We start from the raw sequence: 26498 nt of genomic DNA on the forward strand, positions 1-26498 counted from the left end.
TATTTTGATAACATCAAGTACCGAGTTATATATTTGTTTCTTTATATTGGAAGGCTAAACCGATGTAATTTAATATTGAAATAGAATAAAATTATTCTAAGACTTGGATAATTAGCTCGCTACAATATACTAACTTAATTTATACTCACGTACAACCACGTGATTATAATTATTTATTTTATTTATAAAAATTTATAAACATTAAATAAATAACTTGTTGATGTTATATTACCATATTAACTTATTGATAATATATTACCATCTAATAATAATTTATTAATTATCGAGACCTGGGTATTTAACTCATTTCGAAATACTAACTTTATACTTGTGTACAATAACTAAGGGTATAATAAAACTGAGCTGAGTCGAAAACTTTCAGACTCGAACTCGATAAAAAATTTCGGGCTCGAGCACGAGCTCGGTTTCAACCGAATCTTAAATCAAGCTTGAAACTCGGGCTGTAAATAGTCCGATAGCCTCAAGTTCGGCTCGAAAGCTTGAATCAGTTTCACCAAATATTGACAAAAAGTCGGAATATGATAGGTTATGCTGTAAATCGATTCTATTAAATATATAACATATAAATAAAATATTAAATATTTATATACAAATATATTTATATTAAAAACATAGTATCAGCTCGATAAGACTCGTGAACCTTATGAGCCGAGTAATTTGAAGGTTGACCCTGTACAAAAAAAAAAAATTTTTTTGCCCCCATATTTTGATAAATATGACACCTAAGTATTATAGTATTTTTTGTATCTTCAATTGAAAAAATCAACGGCATTTGATAGAAAACCATTATTTTCGATGGTCACTCTATAAATTTAAAATTTAAGTATGTTCGTCGTTACATTAGTGCTTCTAACATGAACCACACATATGAAATAACACGCAAATACCGTAAAAATACACAAAAAAATAATAATATTTTTTACAAATAAAGCTAGCCCGTGCCTTACACGGGTAATAAAGCTAGTTTAAATTGTATGATATCAGGACACATTTATTTAAAAAAAAATTATAGACATGTTCATATTGCATGATTATACTGTATATTGAAATTTTGATTTAAAACAATGATTTTAAAATTGCAGTATTCCGTCATTTTTTTTCAAACAATGTAAGCAGCTATAATTTATAAATGTATAATAATTGAAGGAAACAAAATGTAATATAAATATCTTTATTTTTCTTTCTTCATCCTCATCTCCTAGTTTTGACCTTAAACCCTTTTAGGAGTTGATGATATTTTCCAAAAAGGGAGTATGTAACATCTAGCTGAAGAACTTGTAGGTTTTGTACGAAGCAATCAATGTATAGAGACCACCAGTAGCTGCTAACATCATCAACACAACTCCCAGTACTACGAAAGTCTGAATAAAGAAGAATTTGAAATGGTTAGTTAAAGACACCACAAAAGTATTGTGATTAAATACTGTATACAAAATCAGATATGTTGCATACCCAATTCATCAACCAAGATATGCTAAACCTCCGAGGTTTAACGAGGACAAGCCAGATGATGCATGGGAGCTACAGTAGCAAAAGTAATACTATCATTTAGCATTGTGTTAAGATTTTTTTAACAGTAAACACAAGCATAGACACAGATTAATAATTACATACAAAATATGATGTAGGGGACAATGCAAGTCCACCAAAGAATCCAAGCAGTCCACCAAAGAAAGGAATTGCCATACCAATAAACATTGTGATCACTGCAAAACAGAACAGAACGATATACTTTGAAACTTCAAATTTAGATAGACACGTTTAAGAAATCTGTACGACCACAATATGCTTACCAACATATGTAAATCTGACAGCTATGCGAAGAGGTGTAGAAGGTCTAAATTTCTTTTGCTTCACCAGATAGGTCTCTATCATGTCAAATACAGACATTGCATATATCTGCAAGCAGTTATACAGTAACTAAATTGAGCAACAAATTATACTAAAGTAGCTAGAAGAAGATTCAGAGACAGTACCTGATAGCCTCCAATTACATGAAAAACAACTAACAAATTGGCAAGCGCGATAAGCCAATTTGGTTTTTCTAGTGTAATTAAGATATTGCCATCTACACTATTGCCGAAAATGAAGTATCCAACAAGGGCAACAGGGAAGTAGCTAAGAGCAACAATGAAATATGCGACTTTAACGCCTTTCCACATTGGTTTTTTTGAAGGTTGTTCAGGAGTTGAAGGAATTGTAGCTTGGATTTCGAGTACTACATTATGACCAGCAAAGGCAAACGCTACATCACCCATTGCACTAAAGAAGTTCAAGACACTCCCACTAGTAGTTTTGTCCCTGTAGCTATAGTCCACATTTTCCTGATAAATGCCCTTCTTAAGAGAAGCTATCCAAGCAATCATTGAGTAACTACATAGGAAAAAAATCAAAACAAATCAGTTTACTATTAGAAGAAACCTAAGAGTTTTGGTAAATATATACTATATTATTATAATAGTATCATAATGAACTTGAAATTTTGTAGTCCGTCACTTAGTTTTGGACTTTTGGTTAACCCAATTATGTGTAGTATTAGTATAATATTATATTAGGGTTAGATATCTATATTATATTCTAAATAATATATAGCAACCCTACTTACATTCTAATATTATATAACATAACATGCAATAATTTATCCCTGTACAGTTATAAAATCAGTTGTAGTTGGTTATCCAATGTTGTTTAACCCAAATATTTTTTATCCTAATTTTCTTCGATTGACTCAATTGTTCTTAATATTAGATCAAATTTATGTTACACTCTAAATATTATATAGTACTCTTACAGACAATTATATAGTACTCTTACAGACAGTCTAATATTACATAACATACTTCAATCTAATACCATGCACTTACAAATATGAGTTTCATCACCGCTAAAGCTCCTATATTTTAGTTTTTACATTTATAACAGAATACATTCAAAACTGCAACTCATTATTTACATTAAATCTTATTAATATTACAATATTTATACTCTTCTTTTGATATTAAACTTTATCAAAACTTCCTGACCCAACCATTTAATACAAGTAAGATTTAATACTACTTAGTAATTTCTGGCTTCGATTTCCCGAGTAAGCCATTAGTTAAACCAACGATTCTCTTCTCACAAAGTGATAGATAGTTGTGCATACAACTACTTCTGAGGTTAGCGACATACAGTAACCGTTTTACAATTGTTGAACTGAGCATATATCTTATCAAGAGCATATGATTACCTCAAGGACATGAAAGCAGCAGCCAAGGAAACCCCAGAGATGGAATTCAGGTTGGGAAGCAAACTAAGAATAAAGTGGCACGAGCCAAATATTAGAATAAAGTATGTAGTTCTGATAGGTTTTGAATTTGGAACAGCGGATTCTTGGAACTTCTTCAATGATTTGCCTCCGGTGACCATATAAACAATACATGTACTAACTTCCACAGTAAGCTGTTGGGGAACAACAATCCAAAGACCAAGCTTTTCGCCAAAAGCCACCTGGCCTAGCTCATGGTATCTATCTAATCGTTTTCCCGGAATGATTTCGTGCATCTCTACCATTTGCCATAGAGTGTACAACGTTATTATCCATGACAGAACAAGTATGGCGATACCAGGTCCCCTAAAACAAACATGCCAGAAATATGGTATATAAAATACCTGCTATCACTCCAGTAGAAGGGAAACCTATCCACATCTCTATGCTAAAATGATCCTGGTTTACTATAATATTGAAAACGAAATATAAAGAAGTGACAACAAAATTCAAATGCAATAAAATGATGATTCAGAAAGAAATATCAGTAAATAGTATACAGAAAGACATTAATCGCTTAGCAAAAAAATAAGAATTAAAAAACACATTAATTATACCACCAATGTAAATATAGTTAAGAAAGATTGTGAACTCTGAACTATTTATTAAAATTAGGGTATATGGAGGATAAATGATTAAGAAGTCACCATCCTACTTCAGACAAAGCATAGGGGAGGCTAAGAACAGCAGCTCCGACCATTGCGGTGACATTGTGAAAAGCTGAATGGTACCACGTTGCACTCCTTTCTGCGGTTATTGGAAGCCAGTCATCAATAGCCTTCTCTTCCGCTGTTATTTCATCATTCTTAATATTGTCATTGACCATTTTTTCTTTTTCAAACTTTCTTTCCAAGATTAATATATAAACACATCTATAGGTAAATCAAAATATTCAAAGATGGATAACTGAAACAAGGACTGCACTAAACTAAAAGTACTGCTAAGCTGATTGTTTTTTCGTTCTATGAATGATGAAACCTCCCGTAATAATCAAATGCAGCCATCCTTTGTCAATACAACACCCACATATAAAAGGCAACAAGACAATTGGTTTGGTTTTTCATGTAATACTTAACTTTTTGAATGATATAGCGTTAAGAGCTAGCAATTAAAAAGCTACCAAACTTACCTAAATGGCCTTGTTTCTTCCATTTGTGGAGACATTGGGGTTGCTTAGTTTGGCTTGATGGGGGCTGCCAGCTGTCTCAATACTTTTCGGCTAAATGGATAAATTTATATTTTTTAAGCTTCAGAACAATATTCCTAGTATGTTTCTTGTTGCTGGTCCTATACCAAGGCCTTGTGGTGAAGACTAGTTTATAATGAACATAGCAATTGCCTAAAACACAAAGCCAAAATCATATTTTTAACCCACATGCGCCATACACTTGAATTTTCTGTTGTAGGACTGTTTTCTCTAGATTTCAGTTGTGTTAGTTACACCAAAAAAATGTTATAAACGAAACCAAATACACAGCAGAAAATGTTTCTAACAGGAAAATTAGGTGCATAAAAGTTGTGCAAATAATACTGTAGCTGAAAGGTATATATCAATATATGTAGGTTCAATTCTTTTTGACACAAACAAGCTGACTTGACAAAACAATTCCAGTTGAGTCAAGCTCCAAGGCATTGCAGACATATAACTTTCAGTTTTCACTTTTTAAATTCAATTTTTTGTGGACAACGGGAATCAGATAAGTAGACACTAACATTAATGTTCATAAAGGGGGTGCTCAAATTTGTGTGTGTGTGTCAAAATCCACAGAGTGCTTCACAAGTTGCTAGTAACTAAGATATCAGTGTAAACTTTGCTACTATAATCTTCAACTTACCAACTTTATGCTGCTCTATTCACTTCACCTTGGAGAATGTTTATTGTTCAGCTGCCATTACTGTAGGAGCCTCTGGGAAAAAATGGAGGACATCTAGATTCACTTCGAAATGGATACTGCTGTCTACTCAAGGAAATTATTACTGGGATCACGTGACTTGAGGACTTCCAGGACCAAATGCAAAAATGACATTTGACAGCAGGCCAACCATTAGAAAATACGATTGAGCCTGGTACGGAAGCTGTGGTACACAACAGATATGAAACCACCAAACAAAGTAGTCATAGGTCTTATGGACTATGCGGCCATGAGTAATCTAGCTATTCAACCAAAGCAAATAAAATATTTAAAAAAATTGAATATTTGAGCATGAAGACTATAGTAATATACAACAGATACTACTTATAGCCAATGCTTGCCCAGAATTGTTACATACCAAGTTAATTGTGTCGCTACAAATGACAGTCATGTATAAGATCACCTTGCTATTGATTTAGATTTCATATTCCTCATGTACTCTTCCACCTTTTCAGCAGCATCATACATATTCTTTTGTTTTATCTCATCTAACAGCAAACGGCATGTCACATATCTTGGTGTAATTTCATTTCCTATCATCTCTTCAAAGAGGAGGTATGCCCATTCACATTTTCTTGTTCGACAAAGTCCATGTATCAAAAGTGTGTAAGTTGATAGATCAAGGCTTAGATGATGTGTATTAATCATGTCATCTAATAACATTTTTAAGTTTTCAGTCTTTCCAATCTTGAAGCAGAGCTTAAGCAAAGGATAATATGTTTGAACATCAGGCTTAGTACAAAGGGAACTCTCCAAATCCTTCAGGACATTCAAAGCATCTTGTTCTTGAGCATGATGACACAGCATTGCAATCACGGAGTTGTATGTAGACGTGTTCGGGGTAATACCAATGTTAGGCATTTCAGCTCTGAAAATGTGAATGGCCTCTCTCACCCGGCCAGCCCTTCCTAGTGTATGAATATAGGCATTGTAAAAAAGTGTATCAGCTTGGCATCCAGCAGATTTCATTCTATCAACTATTTTGAAGGCTTCATCAAATTTCTCAGCATTTGTAAGTGAACACATTATAGTGGTGTAGGTAACAACATTTGGTGGGCAACTTTGATCTTGCATTTCATCAAGAATCTCATTGACCTTGTGGAAGATGTGCTGATGGCAGTACGACTGAATTATTGTTGAATAGCTAATGGCACAAGGGCGACAACCATGCCCCTTCATCTCCTGAACTGTCCAGTGAGCTTCATCGACCCTCTTAACTTTGCACCAACCATGAATGAAGATGTTAAAGGTGTGAGCATTAGGGATGATATGTGATTTAAGCTTCAAGAAGATATCACGAGCCTGCTCAACCTTGTTTGCTTTGCAAAGTGTATCGAGAAGCAGATTCATCGACTCAGTATCCTTCTCCAAACCAAAACTTTCTAACTCATCAAAAGTCCGTACAGCTTCTTTCCACTGACCTGCACCAGAAAATCTTCTCATGACCTTAGCTATGGTACTGAGACTGACCATCTGAGTTACACGCATTTCCTCGACCAAGGCTTTCATCTCTTCCATTTGCTTCATTTTTCCTAGTATATCAACCATCATATCATAAATTTGCGCTAATGGCTTATATTTTGGATTTGATTCTGCCCATCTAAACACCGCCAACGCAGACTTCCAATCATCCTTAAATCGATAAAGCAGCTGAGCAACAAGATTATCAGAGACCACTATAGCACTACATGCTCGGTCATGCAAAAGAGACTGCAATCTTTCGCCCACACTGTTTCCAGCTCTAACCTTGGCTATAAGAATGTCAACATCACACTCACCGTTTAAATCTTCACATCGTTTTTCTTTACCAACAATCCTAGACTCTGCCAAGCAAGAATATCCTAACAACGACAGCCTATAAAAGATAAGATTCCAACGAGACGATTTGGTAGAGGCAAGAAAGTTAACGTTTGCTTTCGAGATGTTTTTATAGAACATAATGTAAGGTTTCCAAGTAAGTGTATGATTTCGGAAAGTTCAGTCCTGCAATCATATATATCAAATTATCAACATGACAGATACATTTGTTTGTTTATAAATGAGCTGACGTGACTAAGTTAACAACTTTTAAGCTACATAAAGAACTAAGTGCACAAAATAGGATTGATGTTCACAACTAGCTGAGACAATTTATCGAACATCTTATATGCAAGAAAATACTTCACTATTTTTTACTGAAATGTAAACAATGCTTTACCTTTGAATTTTGCTCACGCTTAACTGCCTGCAGAGATCACCAGAGTTTATGTATACACATTGAATGATTAAACATTTAAACTTAAATATTAGTCATAATGATGATCACGGTCTGTAAATACATACCATTTTCACTCCAAATAATCCACAATTTAAGGTTAATGCTAAATTGGTAGTTCAACCAGGTCCGATTCCCGATTTTACAACACTCGTCAAACCTAGCTTTTATACTACAATCATAGCTATGATATGATTTTATGTTCTTTAAATCTATTTATTTATTTCATTATTCTGAATTTTATTGAAATAATGATAAAAATAACATTTTTTTGGAACTAAATGACAAGAATACCTATTTTCAATATCCTGACCATTTTTACCAATCAAATACCCATTCTCAGACTGGGTATCTCAAAAAAAAATTTATTTTTATTTTCGTAAAAAAATATTTTTCAAAAAAAAACAAAAAAAATAGTTGAAATACCCAATATGAGAATGGGTATTCGGGTATATACCCAATTTAAGAAAACGTATTTCATATACCCAATCTCAGAAAACGTATTTCATATATCCAATCTCAGAAAACGTATTTCAACTTTAAAAAAAAAATTGGTTGAAATACTCAGTCTGAGAATGGGTAATCGGGCATATTACCCAATCTGAGAATGAGTAATCGGGCATATACCCAATCTAAGAAAACGTATTTCAAATACCCAATCTGAGAAAGGGTATTCTGTCGATATTTTTGACCGCATTTCTCAAATTTGGTATTTTGGTCATAAAAAATGGTACTTTTGGCTTTCATCCTTATTTTAACTATACGAAAGAGACTTTTCTTTTTGTCGAAAAAAATAAAAAAGAGAGAGAGGGGGAAAAGCAATAATGAGAAGAAAGTGAAGGGACCTAAATGCAAATAATTCCTTATAGAGAAGGTCCTAGAGTGATGATGCTAATATAAACGCACACAGTCACACACACAACCAAACACTCTTCACATGCTCCTCACTCTCTCTCTGAACAAACACTAAAATGTCATCCAAAGGCAAAGCAATCGCCGACCACAAAGGCAAGCGAAAGATCGCCGACGACGACAAAACCGGTCGCCGGAATAAGAAACCCTCCGGCGTGCTTCAGTTCTTCGATGACTCTGCTCGCGAAGCTGACTATAGCGATGACGATAGCATGGATAGCCTCTTCGGTGACGACGATGGTGGTAAATACTGTGTTTCCATCTATTTATATATGTTTATGTGTTTATTTGTAGTGTTCATTTTGTCATTTGCATGTTGTTTTTTGTGAATTCTTATTTTGGTAAATTAGGGTTTTGTGGATGTTGAGTTTGAATGGATCTGTTTATATGAGATTTGAAATCACGTGTTTGTGTGGTTTGAATTTAGGTGTGTTTTGAAGTTAGGGTTTCGGAGAAAGGTAGTGTGAAATTTGTGCTGGAATCGGAGTTTTGAGCTTTTTTTAGTTTCGGAAATGTGTAGGTTGTGTTGGGGTTTCTTGTGGTTCGGTTTGTTTATGATTTTTTTTATTTGATGATTAGCAAGGTTACTGTGGTTGCTTTTAAAGGGAATGTATCTGGGGATGTTCTTTCGTATCTTTTGCGTGATTTTTTTTATTTATAAATTTTATGTTTTTGTAAATAAGTTTGTGTGTTTATTTTGCGTTTGGTTGGAGGTTTTGCCTTATGTTGAAATATGCTAGTTTTGGTTTAATTGATTTCGTAATATGACATATGTAATCTCATTGTTGTTATCTTCACCAGGGTAAATCGTGTTCTCGAAATTATTTGATTTTTCATTTTTTTGTTCATCTTGATATTGCTTGAAGTTTTTCTAATTCTCTTTACCAATATATGTGTAGAGATTTTCCTTCTACCTGTGTACCTTTCTAAAACTTAGTACAGACAGGATGTTTTTTCTACATTTTGATTGGTAATCAGTTATGGAATAAGATTTTTTCAAGCAATACTCTAATATGTCCATTTGCTTACTGGGATACTACAGCCGTACATTTGCTTTTGGTTTATGTTATTATTATTTTTTAATTTGAGCATTTTTATATATGTTTACTGAAAACAGATTTTCTGGAAGATATCTTTGATGGAGATGCTAATGTCAATGCTGAATCACAAAAAAGTGTTTCATTTCGCGTACCCAAGGAAGAAGAGATGACTGAGGAAGAACATGAAAAGATGTTGGAAAAAATGGTCCAAGAGCGTTACAAACCAGGTTCCAGTTATGTTACATATGCAGAAGATAGAGTTAACTCCCAAAGACCTACTGAACGGAGTACAGTTACTACCGGGGATCCTATAATGTGGAAAGTTAAATGCATGGTGTGTTCATTGGAACTCGAATTTATGTTTTAAACAATTTGGAGCCTTACAAATACCTGTTGTGTATTTTCTTTAATTATTTCCTTTGCCGCAGGTTGGGCGAGAGAGGCATTCCACCTTCTGCATTATGCAGAAGCATGTTGATCTTTTGTCAATGGGAAAGAAACCGCAGGTAGTTTCTGCATTTGCAGCTGAGCATGTTAAGGGTGCTATATTTATTGAAGCTTACAAGAAAAATGATATATATGAGGTATGAGTTTTTGTTACTGACTTGCCATCGCTTTAAGTTTCCTTACAGAAGTAATACAAACTAATGTGGTTTTTTTCTTGTATAGGCCTGTAATGGACTTTGTAGCATCTACCCAAGTCGAGTTGCAGCTGTCAAACCAAGTGAAATTTCTAATTTGCTTTCTGTCAGAAGCAAGTCCTGCACCATTGTTGTGGGCACATTTGCTCGTGTGAAGAGTGGGACATACAAGGGGGACCTTGCGCAGGTACTTTGTGCCTGTCATGTCATAATAGTTACTTGCTGATATATTCTCATTTCATTTCCTTTATATGTAGATGTTATACACATGAATGTACTGTAGTTTTGCACCTTTCATCAGTACAATATCGTATTTAATCTGTAGGTCGTGGCTGTGAATGAATTGAAGAAAAAAGCTACAGTGAAGCTGATCCCAAGGATAGATCTACAAGCTTTGGCGGCAAAATTTGTAATAGCTCTAACTATCTAGAAACTGCATTAATAGTGTTTTAAATAAAATGCATACTTTATATTTCATAAAATGTTTGTATTGTTAGAAAAGACTTTTATAAATATGTATGCATGATTTGTACTATTGAGTATTTGCATGTAAGTTATCATTGACAAGGGTATACTGTAATGAAAATCTGCATGTTTATGCTTTCTATACATCACACTTTAATTCATAGTTACCAGTCTTTGTGAAATAATGTTTTCTTCTGTCTAGATAAGTTTGGCTGTGGAATTTATTATCTGATTTCCTCTGTTGAATTTTAATTTACTTTAATATGTGCAAGTAATTTTATCATTCTAAGATGCCGTCCTTTAATATACACATTACAGGGTGGAGGGGTCGCCTCCAAGAAAACTGCTGGCCCAGCTCCAGCTCCAAGATTGATAAGCTCTAGTGAACTTGAGTAATATGAACCGCCCAATCTATCATATATATATATTGGCTCCAGTACATGTATACTTATGGTGCGCAAAACAATTTAAACAATTTTTGTAGGGAGTTTCGGCCTCTAATGCAGTCTAGGCGTGACCGAGATAGCAATACATTCTATGAGGTTCTGGATGGGATGTTGCTAAAAGATGGCTATTTATACAAAAAAGTCCGTATTGATTCTTTGAGCCTGTATGGTGTATTGCCGTCCGAGGATGAGCTTCTAAAATTTGAGTCTTCTAGGAATGAGGAATCTAATGATGTGGAGTGGCTCTCTGAGCTTTATGGTGAACAAAAGAAGAATATCACCAAAAAGAATGACAAAGGTGGTGGAAAAGGAGAGGGTTCATCGTCCTCCAACTTGGAAAATGATTTTGAAGTACACGATATGGTGTTTTTCAGGTAATTAGTACCTATTGATGCCGATTTTGTAGTTTGTCTTATTCTTCCTTTTGCTTCTTCCTATGCATTTCCGGTGCATTGCATGGTTCATCAGTACTGAAAATGTTGTTATTTTTTGTCATCATAGCCGGACAGGTTTCGGTGTTATTGTAGGCATGGAGAAGGATGACAGTTTTAAGGTATACAATCTTATATTTTCTGGGGTTAATATCTTAAATCACTATCCTTGTAGTATAACCTAGCTGTATGTTTATTTTTAATCTTCCCAGGTTCTGAAGGAGGGTTCAGAAGGGCAAGTAATAGTGAATGTTAAACGTCGGGAACTGAAGAAGGCATCTTTTGACAATAAATTTACCACATGGGATCGTCACAAGAAGATTATATCAGTTAATGACTCCGTCCGAATTTTGGAAGGTCAACTAGAGGTTTGACATCGTTCTCCCCTCCCTTCTTTATTGTAGTATGATCTATGTTGCCGAATTAAATGTTATCTAACGCTGGTCTGCCACATTTTCAGGGCAGGGAAGGCGTAGTTAAGCAAATTTACAGGGGAACTGTCTTTATATATAATGAAGCTGAACAGGAAAATAGTGGCTATTTCTGTTGTAAATCTCAAAACTGTGAGAAATTTAAACTTCTTGGTGATGCAGGCAAAGAGAAGGTTTGTATCATATGATTATTTAATTTATCCCCACTTTCAACGCACAAAATTTATATAAACAAGAGAAATATTTTAAGAAATTGGAAGCCTTTGCTAAAACATTTTCATTCGCCTATGTACAGGGTAGTGAACAGGCATCTGCTGGCTTTGATGATTTTCCATCATCCCCAAAGTCACCTCTCTCCCCTAAAAAGCCATGGCAAGAAAGGGATTCTTCCTGTATGTTCTGACCCTTAACCAGTCAAACCTCAAATTCTAACTCTAAACTTATGGCGCATCTTTCCTAATAAGATAGTTATACTAATGCAGTAAACCAGGGGGACAAAGATGAATTATTCTCTGTTGGTCAGTCATTAAGAATCCGGATAGGTCCTCTGAAGGGATATCTCTGTCGTGTTTTGGCGCTACGGCGGTCAGATGTTACGGTGAAGCTTGATTCTCAGCACAAGATACTAACAGGTTTAGTGACACATCCGATGCCTGTTTTTTTAGTTATGGATATATGTTTTGTACAAAGTTGTAATGTGTTACATTTGCCAGTTAAAGCTGAGCACCTTGTTGCAGTTCGTGGAAAGAGTGTTCCGACTGGGTAATATTATATACTAAATTACAGCTACTAACATTCATGAGCTATTTTGTGTTGTCTTTTATAATTTCTATAGTTTCTGATGTGCTGTTTACTTCTTTCTATAGTGATGGTTTGGAGTCTAAGCCTTTTGATTTGCTTGGAACTCACGAAGATGGCTCTGGAGGTATAAGTTGTTAATTGTAACTTCGACAGACAGAGAGACAGTGCGGTAATGTCTCTCTGTTAGTCTATCCTTACTGCAATTGGAAGCTGTGATTGCAAGTAAAATATATTTTAGAAGCATCAGATTAAATACATTTAAGAAAAATTATTCAGTTTAATCTCTGTAAATAACCATGTCAGTCTTCATGTTGGCCGGGCATTAAAAATTGTCGCTTAAATGTTGCAGTTGCAAAATTAAATATGGCAATTTTTTATTTTTATTTCATAATTTTATGAACTCCTTTAATGTAGCTTCTGGTTTTACCTATCTGTGCTGACTTGTGTTGTTTGGTATGTATTTATTTTAAAGGTTGGATGGATGGAGCAGGGACATCTACAGAAGCTCAGGCTTGGGGCACTGGAGGCCAGACTACCGAGAGGTTAGACTTCTGGACTCCCCTGGTTGATATTCTTATAAACTGTTCTGCAAATTTTAGTCGCCATAATTACCTGTTCACATTTAAGCATTTTGTGGATGTAGTTTTGTAATGGTAAGGCTGGATGTAAAATATTAACATGAAAACCTGGTATCACATCTATTCCTTTTCTACAAATCTATACTATTATATTAAAGACGAAATAATGAAAGTTTGGTTGATAGTCAGTTTGGTCACAAGCAATTAGAATAATATTTAAAATGGAACACTCTCATAAATAGATAAATATATTCATAATAGAATTATAATATGTCTAATGATTTTGGTTTAAACAAAATAATATATAATATTCATCTCGTCGGGCTAAACAAGATTATTTTATTGATACAAACTTAAATAAAAAATAAAAATAAAGTACATATAGTTAGTTGGATTTGCAGGGTCGGCATAAAACAAAATAATAAAGACTATTGATCCCCCTAAAAATATTATATTATTTGATCGGGCCATAATAAAATAAAAATTTGAAAAGAAATTCTTTTGGTTGATATAATGGGCCTGAAGCTAAAAATACATTGATGCATCATGCTAAAACAAAATAATAGATACAACTGATCTGACTAAAAAATGCAATTATGATAGAAAAAAACAATATATATCATTTATTCGGTTTGCTAAAACAAAATAATAAATACAACTGATCATGATAAAACAAAATAATAGATACAACTGATCTGACTAAAAAATGCAATGATGATAGAAAAAAATAATATATATCATTTATTCGGTTTAAAACATAATAATATTCATCTAGAGCTAAAAAAAACTAAATGTTATTAGCTGAATTTGTGAATCTGTTAGATATAACATATAATGGGCACGTGTTAGATATAACGGGCACTGGGGCTAAAAATTGTATATTATTGTTCTACTCCAAAACTAAAATTAAATTCATATATATTATTATATTAAACACGAAATAAAGAAAGTTTGGTTGTAGTCGGTTTCGTCACCGCAATTATAGTAATATTTAGAATGAAACACTCTCATATAAAGATGAATATTCACAAATATGTCTAATGATTTTGGTTTAAACAAAATAATATATAATATTCAACCCGTCGGGCTAAACAAGATTATTTTATTGATCCAAACTTAAATAAAAAATAAAAATAAAGTACATATAGTTAGTTGGATTTGCAGGCTCAGGCTAAAAAAAATAATAAAGACTAAAACAAAAGACTATTGATCCCTCTAAAAATATTATTTTATTTGATTGGGCTATAACAAAATAAAAATTTGAAAGAAAATTCGTTTGGGTGATATAATGGGTGATATAATGGGTGATATAATGGGTGATATAATGGGTGATATAATGGGTGATATAATGGGCGTGAAGCTAAAAATACAGTGATGCATCATGCTAAAGTAAAATAATAAATACCGATCCGACTAAAAAATGCAATTATGATAGAACAAAATCATATATATTATTTATTCGGTTTAAAAGATAATGATATTCATCTAAAGCTAACATAAAATTAAAAAAAAAAAGTAAATGTAAAAATGTATATTATTGATCTACTCCAAAACCAAAATTAAAATCATACTAAAGATAATTATTATATTATTGATCCGGGTAAAAATAAAATTCAAGTCTACCTAATTCGTTAATAGGTATAATGTAGGCTCAGAAGAGTGGCCGAAATATTAAAGTTTGATAGTTGATTTGTGTGTACAGTGTTTCGGTATTAAAATAAGAAAATAATTAGAGCAACTAAAATAAAATAATGTGTACCATCGATACATAAAATTTTATTATTGATCTAGTTTTAAACAAATTAAACTGCCATAAATTTGAATATAGGTAGTTGGATTTGGTGATAATTCGTATACTAAAGATAATTCGTAAACTATTGATCTGAGCTAAAAATTACCTTTTAATTAAAACATAATTATCATTTTAAACACACGTATAAATATCAATAAAACTATACATTTCAATCATTACGTTATCTTATCTTTTTAAAACTGAAATATCACTAACTTATATGTGTATGTTTATAATTATTATCATATCATATTATTAAAAGTTAAAATAAATAAATTTCATAGCTTAAAATTTTCAATTCAAATTAAATTCAAAAAATTATATAATATGAAAAACAATTCATGCGTTGCACGGGTTTTAAGCTAGTTACTTGTATATAGGTAGAATTATGAAACTAGAAACAGCCAAATTATTTGGTTGTTTTAGTTACAATACTTTATTTATTGGTCAAATTATATAATATGAAAAACAATTCATGCGATGCATGGGTTTTAAGCTAGTTGTATATATGTAGAATTATGAAACTAGAAACAGCCAAATTATTTGGTTGTTTTAGTTACAATACTTTATTTATTGGTTAAATAATTGCTGCCTTCTATCTATTTATTTTTAAATAGTGATTTTAATCACTATGGATTGTTATGTTATCTATACTTATCTATGCTAAACTATAATAAGCAAAAATGAGTATAATTGTTTGTAGTATTATAGTTGTTTGTAGGTTGGTTCTTTGATAACTACCTTACAATTATAATAATACACTTATAGCATGTGGACACGGATTGCCTCTCCGAGATATATGGATGCAACTCTTTCTCTTAACATAATTACATAAATTTCAACAATATGTTCAAACTTTTATAATTACTTATCGTTCAATCATTTGGAATCCATCTTCTCCACGGATTTGACCCTCTTCTCCACAACTCAAACTCAAGTACAACACAACTACCTTTCAATGACTTTTTATGTTTGGTTGGTCAATACCAATTCTAATTTCAATTGGTATTGAAGTAAGTTTCGTCTATCAATTGAATTTTAATTCATAACAAATTTAATATTATTCTAACTGATATTAAAGTCAACTTCTTATACCAATTCAAATTCTAATTCATATTGAGGTCTATAGTATTATTATTTTAATTGATTAATACTACAGGCAACTTATTCTACTAATTAAATTATATTGTAATTAATTTTTATTTAATTAAATTATAAAACAATCTATCAATCTGTACTATTCTATCTCTATTATATATTATAGTAAAGTAATAGAGGAAACGTTGAAAATTTTGGTAAGGTGCCTATTTTTTTAATACACGATGATTTAATAGAATTAACCTTAACATTTTATTAAGATTTATCAATTAATTAAAGTCATAGACTTCTAGCACCTAGACACATATTGCCTCTCCGAGAAATATGTCGACGGGCGCCCAAAGTAGACAACTCATTTCATAAATTTGAACTATATATTCGAACTTTTATTACTTACATTCTTTCGTTTGGATCCATCTTCTTGAGATCTTCTCTATATATTTCACTCAAGTACTCAACATAGCCACCATTCAACAACTTCGGACTAAACCAAAATTATACTATTGATCTGGGCTAAAATAAAATTTAAAGTAAACTAATTATAATAAGTTGGATTTGGATCGTGTAATGTGTCTCAGACTAATATAAAATAATAAACACTATTGATCTGGCTAGAAATATGATATTACTGAATCAGGCTAAAATAAAATAATATAGGCAATACATCAATGCTAAAAAATATTATATAATTGATCCAAACTAAAATAAAATTAAAATAAAAAAATAATTTGACAAACGAAAACAATATCATAGATCTTATTTATATTTATCTGGAATTAAAAAAATTAAAATTAAACTAAAAATAATTAGTTGGACTCGGTAGATGTGTTATTTGCGCTAAAACCAAATTATCCTATTTATGTGGAATTAAAAAAATTTAAATTAAACTAAAAATAATTAGTTGGACTTCGTAGATGTGACGAGTCTCACGTTAAAACCCAAGAATGTAAACTATTGATTCAGGATAAAACAAAATTATTAATATCAGACTAAACATATTTCGTATATTATTGATCGGAACTACAACTTACCTTTTAATTGAAACATAATTCTATTTTTTTGTAAATATACATAAAAACTTCATTAATAAAACTATATCGTTCAATAATTAATATTGTTTTTCCAAATACCTCTTATTATTAAAAATTTCATCAACATATATGTGTATTAATATATTTATCCTCAAACCATATCATTTAAAAGTTTTATATGAATAAATTTAAGAATTCAATTCAAATTAATATTTTTTTTAATATAATATTTAAAAAAATCTTGTGCATCGCACGTGTTTTAAGCTATATATTTATACTATCTATCTATACTATATATTAGAAGAAACATTAAAAATTTGGTTGTCGTACTTCATTGCCCTCACTTAATTAATTTATTATTTTGACATAATTATCTTATATATTATTGTTAAAAATTATAAAACCCCTGAAAAAAAGTTATATATAATTGGGCATATTAGGCGAATAGGAGATGGTGTTTTGGTAGATATTGACGGTGTTCGGGCTAAAACAGAATAATAAATACTACTAACGCTGTCAAAACAATTATACTATTGAAACGAGCTAAAAAATATTAAACTAAAAGATAATTTGTTGGTTGATATAATGACATGACTTAAATTATGATTTATCATATTTACTAGGATTTTATTAAGTTTTATTTATTGTAATATATGTATAAAATTATTAAATATTAATAGAGACTCGTGCACCGCATGAGTAGTAAGCTAGTAATGTATAAAATTGTACTTATATGGAATTTTGTTGGTCTTTCACTAATAATGTATGTTTTGAATTTAGTGATAAACGTTATTACTCGTAGTAATGAGTTCGTTTGTTTTTTTGGGACTCTATTATGACTAATAGCTATTCAACATGTTTTGAATCTGTTCTACTTCTGCAGGGACTCTTGGGGTGCTTTCCCTTCTTCAAGCATCGCGGTTAGTCTAGGAATTGCTCTAATAGGTTTTATTATTGTATTTGTACACGCAAACATTGGTTTTGAATGTCATCTTTTAACTTTTACAGCCTAATCCTGAAACTGAAGCTTGGGGTCCTTTAAACTCTATGGATATTGATACAAAAAAAGGTAAATATTTTGTTCAACGATGTTTGCGTCTTTAATCAGATTTTTTTGTTACACATACTCTGTGCAATACAGATGAGGGAGGCTCTACATGGGAAACTAAATTGGAGGCAACTCAGAATTCATCATGGGGAGCGCCGTCAACTAATGAAGCAGCTCTTGCTAGTACTGAGCAAGTTGGTGGTTGGGGAGGAAATGATGGTGGCTGGAGTAAAGCTGCTTCTGATACTGTTGGTGGCAGCAATACTTCTGATAGCTGGGGTAGAGCAAAGGTATCAGGTGATGATCAGGGTGGCTCTTCAACCGATGCTTGGGGTGCAGCAAATAATAAATCTACTTTTGATTCTTCTGATGCCCCTGCAGCTTCTTGGGGAAAGAATATTGATCCTACAAGTAACCAGGATGCTGGATGGGGCAAGTCTAATGGTAATGATAATATAACTAGCACATGGGGTAGTGCAAATGTGAACACTCGAGTGGATTCCTGGGGTAAAGGTAAAGACGGTTCTAGTGAAAGCAAATCTTGTTGGAATACATCTTCCACTGTAGCAGATAAAGAAAACGGGGGTTGGTCTAATGGTAGTGGAGGTGGATTTGATGGCAGTGGCGATGGAAGAAGTGGTGGACGTGGCGGTGGACGCTGCGGGTACGGTGGAAGGGGTGGTGGTGGAAATTCCTGTTACAAGTGTGGGGAGTCCGGGCATATGGCAAGGGAGTGTAGTCAGGGCGGCGGTGGCGGTAATGCTTGCTACAAGTGTGGGGAAACTGGGCACATGGCTCGTGAGTGTACTCAGGGAGGCGGCGGGGGTAGTAATGCTTGCTACAAGTGCGGGGAAACTGGGCACATGGCTAGAGAGTGTACTCAGGGAGGCGGTGGCGGAAGCAGAGGTGGAAATGCCTGTTACAAGTGTGGGGAGACTGGTCATATGGCTAGGGAGTGCACTCAGGGTGGCAATAAAGGTGGAAATGCATGTTACAAGTGTGGAGAAACTGGACACATGGCTAGGGAATGTAGCCAAGGTGGCGGAGGTGGTGGAAATGCTTGTTACAAGTGTGGAGAGACTGGACACATGGCTAGGGAGTGTAGTCAGGGTGGTGGCAATGGTGCTGGTAGCAATGGAAGAAGCTCTTGGAATCATTCTAGCAAAGGTATGCCAACTGCATGCACTTCAGTGTTTGTGGAATGTTTTTTGTAGTTTATGTGTTCATATTGCCATAGCAAATGCTTCTAGATGACAGTGCATCCAACTGCCTCAGGTTAGCTATGTAAAATTGCTGAGGGTTTTTTTGTGCTTCAGAGGTTCATTTTACTTATATATATAATATATAAGTCGATGAGAATGATATTTCAAGTAACAAGTAAATAACCATCCTTAAAAAACATGATTGCATTATTTTATGATTTTATTATATTACAGTATTGAGCAAGTGCAATAGTTTTGTTGCTTCTGAAGAATGACCAGTAAACAAAATAGTTGACATTGTGTATTTTAATCCTTTGGACATTCGACATTTATCACATCAATGATCACACTTAAAAGAATCCAAGAGCTTTTGTTCTGTTTTTCTTGTAAAAAACAATTAATAGTGGAAGATTGACACAAGTTCCGATTTTTATTTTGTTTATGCAAGACGTGGAAGAGACTTCGTGGTCGACGAAATTTGCTACCAATCAGAATTCCTCTTGGGGTGCAAATGTAGCTGATGATGCAACGGGAAGCTGGGGTGCATCTGCACCAGAGAAAGAAATTGGGGGATGGTCAAGCAAAGCTGTTCAGAATACATCTAATGACGCTCCTGTTACAGAAACTGGTGGTGGCGGGTGGAGTAGTGCTTGGAATAAAACTTCTGATACCTCTAAAGATGTTGAGTCTAGCTGGGGAACAGCTGCTGCTTCGGAAAAAGAAACCGGGGGTTGGTCTAGTAAAGCAACTTGGAACAGGTCTACAGCAACACCGGATAAAGAAATCGGCAGTTGGAATAATGCAGGTAATGATGGTCATTCTGGTGGGCGAGGTGGTGGTGCTCCTGGTAATGCCTGCTACAAGTGCGGGGAGAGTGGACACATGGCTAGGGAGTGTCCTCAGGGTGGCAGCAGAGGAGGCAGTGCTTGTTACAAGTGTGGTGAGATGGGTCACATGGCTCGGGAGTGTCCTCAGGGTGGAAGTAGAGGAGGAAATGCTTGCTACAAGTGTGGGGAGACGGGTCACATGGCAAGAGAATGTAGTCAGGGGGGTGGGAGCTCTTGTTATAAATGTGGGGAGATTGGTCACATGTCTAGGGAATGTAGCAAGGGTGGTGCTGGTGGCGGTGGAAGTAATTGTTTCAAGTGTGGTGAGAGTGGTCACCGGGCTAGGGATTGTATTCAGGGTGGCGCTGGAGGTGGTGGGGGTTATAGTACAAGTTCATGGTCTGCCAAAAATGTACTGGTTAGCTAAAAATCTACTGCACTTATATAAAGCAGCACGTAGGTACTTATTTATTTAACATATTTTTGTTTTTTTAATTACAGACACAGCCAGAAACCAATCCTGTTAACATTGAGAAAGGTATGGTGTATCTATATGCAATATTTGTTTAAGTACTTCTGTACAATATGAATTAATTTTTTTTTATTTGAGTGCTCATGTTCATTAAGTAGTCATCTATACAATCAAGGTGTAGGGTCTGGTTGGGGGAGTGAAGTGGCTTCAAAATCATCATGGGGTGCAGGAAAAGCTGATGACTCTGCTCTTGCTAGTGAACATGTCGGAAGCTGGGGGAATACTGATAGTGGAAGGAACCAACCTACTACTGTTGCTAATGATAGCACTGTTGTTGATGGCTGGGGTAATTCAAAAGGAAAATTGGAAGCTTCAAATTCATGGGGAACTGCTGCAGACAAATGGAACAATAAAGAAAGCTCGGGTAGTGAGAAAGTGACTAGTGGCTGGGGTAGTGGTTCTGAAACCGAGAAGCCTGCAAGCAGCTGGAACTCTACAGAAGTGAAGAATCCAGCAGATTCATGGGGAGGTACTGCAGACAAGTGGAACAGTAAAGAAAATCGTAGTGGAAGCGTGTTTACTTGGAACACATCGGCAGGAAAAGAAGCCGGTAGTTGGAACACATCTGGTGATAAACAAAGCGGGGGATGGAGTGGTGCTAGTAACAACAGTGAAGGGGGATTTAGTGGCAGTCAGGGGCTTGGTGGTCGTGGTAGCGGTGGAAATGCTTGCTACAAGTGTGGAGAGACTGGGCACTTTGCCAGGGAATGTAGTCAGGGTGGTGGGGGCGGCCACGGCGGCGGAAGGTCCGGTGGCCGCGGTGGTGGAAATGGCTGCTATAAATGTGGACAGGACGGACACTTTGCACGAGAATGTCCTAGCTCAAACAATTGAACTTTAGTACTATGTTGAATTTGTTTTAGAATCCAGTGACTTTTGCTTGTAGAGGTTATTACATCAAGTCTGTTTTTGGTGAAGTTGTGTTGCTGATTTTTGAGAATCTTTTAGGGTGGCCTCTCACAAGTTCTTGAATCTTTTAACTGAATTTCCTGAACCTGAACTGAGGTTTCAGTAATTTATGGTCTCCCGGTCTCCTATGCTTTTTATGTAGAGCTCCTTATATTTTGTGTTGCAGCCAACTCTTATTTATAAGCAATACTCCTTGTATTTAGTATTGCAGCCAACTCTTATTTAGACGAGGGTATATTGCAGAAACTGTGTAGTTTCAATTATCAAGGCCAGTTGTGCCTGGTATTGCTGTTTTAATATATATATATATATATATATATATATATATATATATATAAATTGGCAATAAGCCCATGGTCCTAGATTCCTAGTAATCACTCCTCACTGCTGGTACCTGTACATACATAAACATCTATGATGTTCTTTTACTCCCAAAAGACATGATTAAGGTGGAGCAGACGTTGACAAATGAATATTGGACGAGATACCGAGTGTAAACCTTATTTTTCTGTATTCCACTGAATTCGAGTAGGGGCCTGTGTTTTGGTTAGCAGTCACATGGCCTGTCAGGAACACAATATCACAAAATTTTAATCTGTAGAACATTGATAACAGTGATGCGTTAATGCTATTCTTTAGTTTCCATCACCAAACAAACCATGTTCATTTTATCCGGGGATTAATCAAGAGAGACCGTGCCTCTTAATCTTTTAGTAGCTGGGCCCTGAGCTAGTCCGGCACTAAGGTCATCCCCAACAGTTGTAATCTAAAAAATCCAAATTTGGATCACCAACTAATTCAAATTTCTGACCAACTCTAACGGTATGATTCAAATATTTGATCCAAATTACTTTTTACATATAATAATATATAAATATCATATTAAGCAATTTTATCTTAAATTTATCATTTAATTATTATTAACAATTTATATAACATTTCATAAATTAATTAAATCAAAAAAAATTAATACAAATAAAAATATTAAATTTGTGCACTTATTCACGAAAAACATATTTATTGCAATAATTAACATACAGAATATTATTGATACACACTAATTTCCCGAATTAGTATATTCTTCCCACAAATGCTTAATTAATGTATCTATAAGTGTAATATGTGTCTCTTTATTTTTTATTTTAAATTTTAATGAAATTATATTTGTTACATTCTATGACAATATATACCTTCATACGAAGTATTATATCAATGGGATCTGTGGCGCAATGGTAGCGCGTCTGACTCCAGATCAGAAGGTTGCGTGTTCGATTCACGTCAGGTTCAATATTTTTAATAATTTTTTCCCCACCCAGGATTGTACCAATACCAAGGCTAGTACATCCGTGACTAGCTTCTTTTTTTCTTTTTATTTTTCCAACGACAAATAATGTCGACATGATGTTAAAACATGCAAAGCTTTACTCACTCCAACGGAATGGGGGATTCATCAATAATAATACGGTGCTGTGCTTCTCTCAATTTGAAACTGGTATGTGCATTCTAAATTTCTTGGGAGTTGTATATCACTCTCACTAGAATAACAAGTCAGCTTTGTACCAAGTTGAATGGGGCGCCCGAGTTTATTACTAACATGATTGATTAGCTTTTTTGACTCGAATTAGTCTTTAAATTCACCACTTTGTAACTTTCCACGTAATCGTACATAACATATATAGATGTCCAAGTTCTTTGTATTTTAGAACAAGAGAGATCTGCATGCTTTTTACATGTTTCGCATGCATACATGATATGATAAGACGCATGTGGTAAAAATCATAAAAGGCGGTTTAATAATTTGCAATTATTGAGGGATATGTGTCCGTTACCCTGACCTTTAATTCCTCCATGCATCCTGTTTATAATGCTAATACTCCGGCACCAGCAGAGCAAAACACTGCAGGATGATCGAGTTGGTAATATTTGACAAGAAAAGACTGATTCATGATATCTACTAGGTGTACGATATTCATATGCTGATGTTTGAATCCACTGGAAAGATTATTACACCAGACGACTGAAGCAGAAGCAGGTCCACTGGCAGGCATGTGAGCCAGATTCACATGCATAGAGTAAGAGCCCCCCCCCGCCCTTTTTCTTTTCCCAGGACAAAAACTAGAAACAAAATAGGGTATCACATTCTACCAGAACTATCAGGAAACAGATCGATCAGTACGTGGTCCTTGTTAACTTCCATTTTCATGTCCATTTATTTACATTTGGAATTCCAATTAGGCTGGAGAGCATATTCTATATCATTTTCTAATGTCTGTGTAATCATTTTCCACATTATTATTATTATTATTATTATTATTATTATTATTATTGTCGACATTATGTTACTATGATTTCCTTTTTTCATGCTATAACTACTTTGCATATGTATTATTAGTACCATCTTCATTATTAACTGTACTAACAACCGAGATCATGATTGGCGTAGTGACGTGGAGTGGAGTTGATAAGCTAGCAAGGTTTACATTTTTATCACATGTTAAATCAAGTTTCAACTTTGTGAGGCTTGGGACTAAAAGGAAACCTTAACTGAATCTCTTGAGCAGATGCTAACTCATGTAATTAACCCCCACCTTATCTACCATGCTTTATATAATTCACAGCAACCTTTATGCTACATAATATTTTATTATTCACTAATTAAAGAAACTAAAGCAAATCTCTATCATCTCTTAAATTTGCTGTTACATGATTTTGGCTAATCATATATAGTGTCCCTTTTGGTAAATCTTAAAATAAGCAACTTACTACATACAAAAAATAGGTGACTTATAAGTGATAAATATATAAATATTTATAAATTATATAAGTATTTAGATAATTTTACTTACAAATCAGAATTTCTTTTACATAAATAAATTAAATATTTTTTTAAATACAATTAACTTAACATATATTTTAAAATTAAATTTAATAAAAACTGAAAAAATTAAAATAATTAAAAAAAATACGTCGTTACTAATATTTAACATATCATTCAATTTATAAATTGAATCGACAAAGACCCCTCAATAAATATTTATGGACTTATAAGTAAATAAACAATTTATTACAAAGCAGCCAAACAGGCAGGTAACACCCAAACTAGACAGTAGACCAAGTTCACAAATATATCTACTTTCGTCGAGAGTTCAAATAAATGATTAAAAACAAAATACAGATGATCGATGAGGTTATAATATATTAGTTAAATTTTAAAACATGTCCTGGAGCTATTGCAGATGAGGATAAATTAACAGTAAACAACACAGGAGGTAGAAATGCATGTGAACAAGATGTATTTACATAAACTGCCAAATTTTTATCATCTTATTATAATTTTCAATTTTGTTTCTGCAACTATGTGTTAATCCAGTTATATATACATATTCTTGCTGAGCACTAAAAAAAAGGGTAAATACGACCGGTTAAAAATCAGTTATATTTAGTTAAATTCGATCGTTTTTGGTCGTATTTAACTAAATACGACCGATTTTTGGACCGGTCACATTCGCTCGAGTCATATTTAGTAAATCGGTCGTATTTATTATACGAGCGGCTAATTCGACCGCTTAAATTCGACCGAAAGCGGTCGAATTTATTTTTCACCTAAAATTTGAAAATCCCCCAAAAAATTGAATTTTTGAAAAAATTGAAAAGTCCGCATAAAATATAAATTCGACCTTATATGGTTAAAAATATTGTTCTAAATTCGACCGAATGCGGTCGAATTAAAGAGCACCAGATTTAAAAAAAAATCTCGCCGGAAAATTCTCAGATTCTGGTGAGCTTCAAAAAATCCGGCAACCATTCCGATAACTCCGATGTTACCAAAAATGGGGGGTTTTCGGTTCAATTTCGCACAACAAATCAGTCTAAATCATTTCCAAATCCAAAACTAACATCAACAATGATCCATTTTCCGATCAAAATGACCATTTTTCCGGCCAAATTGAGATAATGAAAAATTCAACCAAATTCAACATCAATATCACAAAACAAAGCCAAAAACCTATACAATCAATTATCAATAATTAATTAACATATATTTACTATCAAGAGCAAAATAAATAATTCAAAAATCATGCCAAATTCAACTTTACACAAATATCAAGTTTTCATTTCGAATTTTTCATATACATACTTCTACAACTTTCCTAAACACAAACCCACAATCAAAAATGAAATTAAAACACAAAATTTATAAAATATTAAATCTACCGTTGGATTTTATTTTAATACTTGAATTTGGTACGTTGGATCTAAGTCACGTGGATCAGTGACGTGGCAAGGCTAAATACAACCGCGTTCAGTTGAATTTGGAAGTGTCAATTAACATTACGTATTTTCTGTTATGAAAATTAAAATCCAGAAAATTTCTATAAAAATTATAATTTGTTAATTTTTTTTATAATATTATAAATTTATTTTAAAAACTCATTATTTTAATAAAAAAAAATTAAAATTGTGATTTTGATCGATTTTATTATAAATTCCATTAACAAGAGTGTGTAGTGAATTTTAGAATTATGTTTAATTATATTTTATTTGTTAAAATAATTGAGATCTAATAATTAAAATATATTTATTTTTTTCTAAATTTTTTATCATATCACTAAAATATATAGATCCTGACATTTGTAAGGTTGGATCATTCATAAACATTTTTAAAAAAATTGAAACATCGGTATAGAACTAAACACTACTAATTGTACTGGTCAAACTTCTAGTTGACTGTTAAAATAACAAACCAAATACATTTATTTTTTCTAAAATATTATCATGTCACTAAAATATATAGATATTGACATATGTAAGGTTGGAT

The 26498-nt window shown here is 33.4% G+C and overlaps 3 protein-coding genes and 1 non-coding gene across 14 annotated transcripts; 2 read left to right on the forward strand and 2 right to left on the reverse strand.

Moving 5' to 3' along the window:
* Nucleotides 1–1178: 1178 nt before the first annotated feature.
* Nucleotides 1179–5305, reverse strand: LOC141659034 (lysine histidine transporter 1-like). 6 transcript variants are annotated; one of them, XM_074465757.1, is made up of 8 exons: nucleotides 5164–5305; nucleotides 3984–4117; nucleotides 3251–3634; nucleotides 1998–2394; nucleotides 1815–1920; nucleotides 1636–1727; nucleotides 1474–1542; nucleotides 1179–1382 (listed from the first exon to the last, which is right to left on the reverse strand). In XM_074465757.1, exons 2-8 carry the CDS (start codon nucleotides 4037–4039, stop codon nucleotides 1284–1286), a joined length of 1203 nt encoding a protein of 400 aa, XP_074321858.1. In that variant the 5' UTR covers nucleotides 4040–4117; nucleotides 5164–5305; the 3' UTR covers nucleotides 1179–1283. The 6 variants fall into 6 exon arrangements, with proteins under 6 accessions (XP_074321858.1, XP_074321859.1, XP_074321860.1 ...); XM_074465758.1 differs by lacking the exon at nucleotides 5164–5305 and adding an exon at nucleotides 4458–4591; XM_074465759.1 differs by lacking the exon at nucleotides 5164–5305 and adding an exon at nucleotides 3673–3735 and having other exon boundaries at nucleotides 3251–3566; nucleotides 3976–4103.
* On the reverse strand, nucleotides 5268–7739 carry LOC141659033 (uncharacterized). 3 transcript variants are annotated; one of them, XM_074465754.1, is made up of 3 exons: nucleotides 7439–7738; nucleotides 5600–7224; nucleotides 5268–5404 (listed from the first exon to the last, which is right to left on the reverse strand). In XM_074465754.1, the coding sequence occupies exon 2, from the start codon at nucleotides 7177–7179 to the stop codon at nucleotides 5641–5643; it is 1539 nt and encodes a 512-aa protein (XP_074321855.1). In that variant the 5' UTR covers nucleotides 7180–7224; nucleotides 7439–7738; the 3' UTR covers nucleotides 5268–5404; nucleotides 5600–5640. The 3 variants fall into 3 exon arrangements, with proteins under 3 accessions (XP_074321855.1, XP_074321856.1, XP_074321857.1); XM_074465755.1 differs by having other exon boundaries at nucleotides 5348–5483; XM_074465756.1 differs by lacking the exon at nucleotides 5268–5404 and having other exon boundaries at nucleotides 5641–7224; nucleotides 7439–7465; nucleotides 7564–7739.
* A 652-nt stretch (nucleotides 7740–8391) lies between these two features.
* On the forward strand, nucleotides 8392–21844 carry LOC141659037 (uncharacterized). Of its 4 annotated transcripts, none has more exons than XM_074465764.1 (21): nucleotides 8392–8650; nucleotides 9525–9781; nucleotides 9876–10031; nucleotides 10117–10275; nucleotides 10414–10497; nucleotides 10872–10945; nucleotides 11038–11373; nucleotides 11501–11552; nucleotides 11643–11798; nucleotides 11891–12034; nucleotides 12157–12253; nucleotides 12344–12493; nucleotides 12575–12623; nucleotides 12728–12786; nucleotides 13135–13204; nucleotides 18045–18081; nucleotides 18170–18230; nucleotides 18303–19376; nucleotides 19860–20656; nucleotides 20740–20776; nucleotides 20886–21844. In XM_074465764.1, the coding sequence occupies exons 1-21, from the start codon at nucleotides 8467–8469 to the stop codon at nucleotides 21602–21604; spliced, it is 4752 nt and encodes a 1583-aa protein (XP_074321865.1). In that variant the 5' UTR covers nucleotides 8392–8466; the 3' UTR covers nucleotides 21605–21844. The 4 variants fall into 4 exon arrangements, with proteins under 4 accessions (XP_074321865.1, XP_074321867.1, XP_074321866.1 ...); XM_074465766.1 differs by having other exon boundaries at nucleotides 20892–21844; XM_074465765.1 differs by having other exon boundaries at nucleotides 19860–20650.
* Nucleotides 21845–22894: 1050 nt separating this feature from the next.
* Nucleotides 22895–22966, forward strand: TRNAW-CCA (transfer RNA tryptophan (anticodon CCA)). The gene has a single exon. It is a non-coding gene; the product is annotated as a tRNA-Trp (tRNA).
* The last annotated feature ends 3532 nt before the right edge of the window (nucleotides 22967–26498 follow it).

This window comes from Apium graveolens, chromosome 5 (assembly GCF_009905375.1).
Source record: "Apium graveolens cultivar Ventura chromosome 5, ASM990537v1, whole genome shotgun sequence".
NCBI lineage: Eukaryota > Viridiplantae > Streptophyta > Magnoliopsida > Apiales > Apiaceae > Apium > Apium graveolens.